Source organism: Solanum pennellii, chromosome 12 (assembly GCF_001406875.1).
Source record: "Solanum pennellii chromosome 12, SPENNV200".
Classification (NCBI taxonomy): domain Eukaryota; kingdom Viridiplantae; phylum Streptophyta; class Magnoliopsida; order Solanales; family Solanaceae; genus Solanum; species Solanum pennellii.
This window is the reverse complement of record NC_028648.1, coordinates 61453142-61458406: the sequence shown is the minus strand read 5'-3', so window position 1 is coordinate 61458406 and position 5265 is coordinate 61453142. Positions and strand designations below refer to the sequence as shown.

The window sequence follows — 5265 nt, the reverse complement described above, 5'->3', positions numbered from 1 at the left end:
TTGATCATAGATGTTCTTGTGGTGATGACTTCCAGATTTTGGGGAAATAATAGATGTTGAATTTTAGAAGTTATTGAATTGTCTTTTATTAATGAGTTTAAGTCTTCCGCATTGCTTTATGTTGATATTAAATTGAAATGTTAAGGTTTAGATTGGTTGGTTCGCTCACATAGGAGGGTAAATGTGGGTGCCAGTCGCGGCTCGGTTTTGGGTCGTGACAAAAAAATAAATGATTTTGGAGATTTTATCAAATAATAGGAGATAATGAAAACAAGTGAAGCAAAAGATGTGTATTTCTATAATTTGTTTTTAAAAAAACCCTTTAAAATCAATTTGCCTTTAAAATATCAATATTTTAAAAAAAATTACTTGTTATAAATAAGTTAAAAAGTTTAATAAATATAACTTCAATGAATTTGAAAAATTTAAATATCAAAAATAATAATTTTCTTGAAAAAACAAAACAAAACAGAGTAAATCCATCTCAAGACTCAAGTAACTTTTTGATTTTCCATTTGCGGTCACTTTTATTGGGAGCTGTTTGTTAGTTCTATCTCTTCCCTGTTCCTTCTTCCTTCCAGGTTTATTCTCTTCTTATGAATTTTTTTCATTTTTTTAAATCTGATATTTTGAATCAATTTTATCTATAATTGTAGTAGCAATTTGAATAATAAATCAACGATCTGTTGTATGTTTCAAATTTTTAATATCCCTATTGATGCAATTGTTGTATTTAATTTATTTTTTTTAATTTTTAAGACGTTTTATGGTCGATTAGAACAATTCTTATAGGGTTTTTGTGTATAGAATGTAAATTGTTTATTTTTCGGAAAATATAAATTAGTATAAATCTGAGTTTTAGCTCTGAAAGTTTTGTTAGTGAGCCATTTTACCCCAATAGTGGCACAAATCCCAAGAAGCAATATATCCGGTGTAGTTCCGCGAAGTGGGGTCTGAACAAATGGGAGGGTAGAGTAGAGTAGAGTAGAGCGTAAGTAGATCTTATTTCTATATCAGACAGAGAAATTGTTTCTGAGAAACCCTTAACGATCAAAGCAATTAGAAATAGAGGTAATGGAATAACAAATAGTAATTGATTAGTAGTTAGTACTACAACAAAATAATATGATAGTCATAGTTCAAGAAACAATAGATAGTAACAAATATTGAAGATAGCGTAATATTACGACTACTAGTATGGATGAGTAGCAAGACAATGCATTTCTACCTATTAATCTTCTACTCTAATTCGTGACCTCCACGATCTCCTATTTAAGGTCATGTCCTAGGTAAACTGACATTGCGTCATGTCATGTCTAATCACCTATTTTCAATACTTCTTCGGTTTACCTCTAACTTTCCTAAGGCCATCCACAGTTAACCTCTCATACCTCCGCACTGGAGCATATGTGCATCTCCTTATCACATGCCCGAACCATCTTAGGCTTGCTTCCCACATTTGGTCCTCCAACGAAGCCACTCTCACTTTGTCTTGGATATCAACAATAACATGCCCATGTGTGTCCATCTCAACAATTCTCATCTCCGCAAATATTTTCATCTTCTGAATGTGAGAGTTCTTGATGGACGAACGAATATATGATTCCACTTCTTCCAAGCATACTCAGATTAGTCCTAGAAAAGCTATAATGAAACTCAAGTTTATCAACAAAGCTGTAAAATTAAACTACTCGTGGTAAAGGATTAGCAATCTTAACAAATACACACTGCTGGGCTTCTCTGCTAATACATTATTCTAACTTCTATATTGCATTCGTATTGCAGAATAATTGTAATGACTTCTGCAAGTGCAAACGAGAATTGCCTTGGTTGGGCAGCGAGAGATCCGTCTGGAGTTCTTTCGCCTTATGAATTCAACCGGAGGTAAATTTACAGCGTGCAATGATTGAATGGCCTTTTCTGATGCTTCATTTTCTTTTCGTTTGGTTGAATTTTCGTCCTCTGCCAACTGCCAAGGGCTGTTCTATTTCGCCACTTTGGATTACAGGATCATCGACTAACTTTAAATGGTTGAACTATTGATTTGATTCTACTTATCGAGTTAATATAGTTGCAGCTAAAATTTTATTTTACTTACCACAGGGTAGTCAGCAGTGATGATGTTCGACTAGACATTGCATTTTGTGGAATGTGTTTCGCTGATGTTATCTGGACAAAGAATATACTTGGAACTTCAAAATATCCTCTTGTGCCAGGGTGCGAAGCTTGATTTCACAAATTATTTGATACATTTTACCTCATTTACTTATATTGTGAAATCTTTTCATGACTGTCAGTCATGAAATCACGGGAATCGTGAGAGAGGTTGGTACGGATGTTAAGCACTTCAAAGTTGGCGACCATGTTGGAGTTGGAACATATATTAATTCATGCAGGGAATGTGAATATTGTTGCGATGCATTAGAGGTTCATTGCTCAAAAGGAGCAATATACACTTTTGATGGTATAGACGTCGATGGTACAGTTACTAAAGGGGGATACTCCAGTTATATTGTAGTCAATGAAAGGTTAATATATCCAACTCTCCGACAAATTATGTGTTGTTCTCACCCCACTTGTCCCAACGTCCCCTGATCTATACACCCTATGTGGACCAAATGGTCGTATAAAATAGGTATATAGTATACTGATATATGTTGTTTATATGTACAGGTACTGCTTTAGAATACCTGAAAATTACCCTCTTGCGTCTGCAGCACCTTTACTATGTGCTGGAATTACTGTTTATACTCCGATGATAAAACATAACATGAACCAACCTGGAAAATCTCTAGGTGTCGTTGGATTAGGTGGTCTAGGTCACTTAGCAGTGAAGTTTGGAAAGGCTTTTGGAATGAACGTAACGGTGTTCAGTACAAGTATATCTAAGAGAGAAGAGGCGGTAAATCGTCTTGGAGCAGACAAGTTTGTAATCTCATCAGATGAACAGCAGATGATGGTACGATGTCAGTCATAAACTTGCAGTTTGTACTTCTTTATATATATATAGATATCACGGAAATGCTATAACCTGCTGTTGCTTTGACTGATTTCTTACGTTGTTACAGGCACTGAGTAAGTCGTTGGACTTCATTATTAACACCGCTTCTGGAGATATTCCATTTGATACATACTTGTCGTTGTTAAAGACTGCTGGCGTTCTTGTTCTTGTTGGCTTCCCAAGTGAAGTGAAATTTATTCCTGGAAACCTAATCCTCGGTATTATTTTCTATATCTGCTCACAATATGAAGCAAGTTTGTGTTCTATATGTTGTACTCGGCTAAAAATGAGTCGGTTCTGGCAGGTATGAAGAGCATAGTTGGGAGTGTAACGGGTGGAACGAAGCAGACACAAGAAATGCTGGATTTCTGTGCTTCCCACAAAATCTATCCAGAAATTGAGATAGTCCCCATTCAGTATGTCAATGAGGCACTCGAAAGGTTAATAAAGAAGGACGTCAAATATCGCTTTGTAATTGATGTAGCAAACAGCCTCAAGTAAAGGCGGGACTCGGGAGGAAGAGTATGTTCTCTTGAACTGATTTAATTAAACATTGCAAAATCTCATATGAACATTCATGTGTCTGTTATAATACAGCTATAAAGAAGCCTATTCCCTTTCGCGCATCAGCGTAGGGTAATTTTTTGCAATTATATACTCTTTATCATATTTCAAAAAGTATTTTTTTAAGGTCCATGGTATAAGGGAATGATATACTAGAGAGCATGTACATGCTCATCTTTTTGGTACTTTGATCGTGCTTATTAGATTACACTGGATATATTGTTGTTGACTTTGCTGGTTGTGCCTATCATCTTTTTGTCTCTTTATATATTGCTATAATGCATTCCAAAGTCATGATTGTAGATGTTGGGTTCATGCATTCCAAACAATTTTCTTGAGCCAAAAAATTTGTCTTAAACACTCTCTACTCGACAAAGGTAGGGTAAGATTTCTGTACACTATTTTTTTCAACTTTCACGGGTAGAACTATATTGAATATGTTGTTACATCACTTATAGTGAAATGAAGGAATATAGTTATCATACTTTTTTATTTCGTTCATAGAAACAGTTAAACGTTTGAAAAAGACTTGGGTTTCATTTGTTTTAACTAATAAATTAAGACGTTTGTATCTAAATACACATTTAAATATTAAGATATGCATTACGACTTTTTTTTTTTAATGTAATTGTTGAGTGTTGCATATGTGTATTAATTGGTCAAAATAATAAACAAGTAGATATTGCCACTTTTTTTTTTAATGACAAGGGCAATCATTGGCACATGGTAAAACTTCCTCGCCTATGCAATAACTTGCAAACCACGTAGGAGAGGTAACCCGCACCAAGCAAGCCTGGTGCAACGAGCTCGTCCCAGAAGGCAAACCCCTAGCTTTCATTCGCAAGGGATTCCGAACTTGAGACCTCCAAATAGAAGTCCCACGCTCAAATCACTGGATCAGCCCGAAGGGTAGATATCGCCATTTAATTCCATGCCTAATGAAAATTCACTTTGTGCAAAATGAAGAAACCAAAATACCACACTAACACGCATAAATAGCTCTAATAATATAATACTCGAACCTATAGTATGGAGTTCTACTAACTTCATCAAAATTTATAATGTTTTTTTATGATTGGTATATAATACTTGGTCTAAAGAAGTAGTCCCACACAAATGATGAAAATCCAAAAATATTCTAACATTGGTGCTATTACAAAAACGAAAAAATGTTCTATATAATGAATTTTACAAACAAATATATTTAGTATTATTCCATGCTTGGGTTCGAGGAGGGTGATGTGTACATAATCTCATTTTTATCTTAAAAAATAAAAACATAAATATGGAAAAAAGATAGAGTAATGATAATTCATGCTGAAACATAGTGAACAATTGCACTTACACATACTCCCTCCAATTTTTTTTTAAAAAAATGATTTAATTTGAGTTGACACAGAAATTAAGAATATAAAATTTTTAATCTTGTGGTCCTAAATTAATATTGTTTTAAACATATCAAAATATCTTTTAATCTTGTAGCCTTAACATGCCACGTGGAAAATTAAAATTAAAATGTTGCCAAAAAAAGTAAAGAGATTATTCTTTTTCAAACAAATTATAAAAGAAAGTAGTCGTTCTGTTTTAATAAAGGGAGTAATATGATGATCGGAGCAAGGAAAATAACAAGAATTGAAGGACAAGATGGTATACAAGCATTAATAACAAAAAATGATAAGGGAAACGAGACAATACTCGCC

General features: G+C 34.0%; 1 protein-coding gene across 1 annotated transcript; it reads left to right on the top strand.

The window, feature by feature from the left end:
- Nucleotides 1-432: 432 nt before the first annotated feature.
- Nucleotides 433-3750, top strand: LOC107005483 (probable cinnamyl alcohol dehydrogenase 1). The gene is made up of 7 exons (XM_015204085.2): nt 433-581; nt 1786-1884; nt 2104-2217; nt 2298-2528; nt 2674-2959; nt 3069-3219; nt 3306-3750. Exons 2-7 carry the CDS (start codon nt 1796-1798, stop codon nt 3500-3502), a joined length of 1068 nt encoding a protein of 355 aa, XP_015059571.1. The 5' UTR covers nt 433-581; nt 1786-1795; the 3' UTR covers nt 3503-3750.
- Nucleotides 3751-5265: the final 1515 nt, after the last annotated feature.

Coding starts and splice junctions, on each gene's coding strand:
- LOC107005483 (XM_015204085.2), top strand. CDS start 1,796: ATGACTTCTGCAAGTGCAAACGAGAATTGCCTTGGTTGGGCAGCGAGA. Junction 1,885..2,103: donor CCTTATGAATTCAACCGGAG/GTAAATTTACAG, acceptor TACTTACCACAG/GGTAGTCAGCAGTGATGATG. Junction 3,220..3,305: donor TCCTGGAAACCTAATCCTCG/GTATTATTTTCT, acceptor CGGTTCTGGCAG/GTATGAAGAGCATAGTTGGG.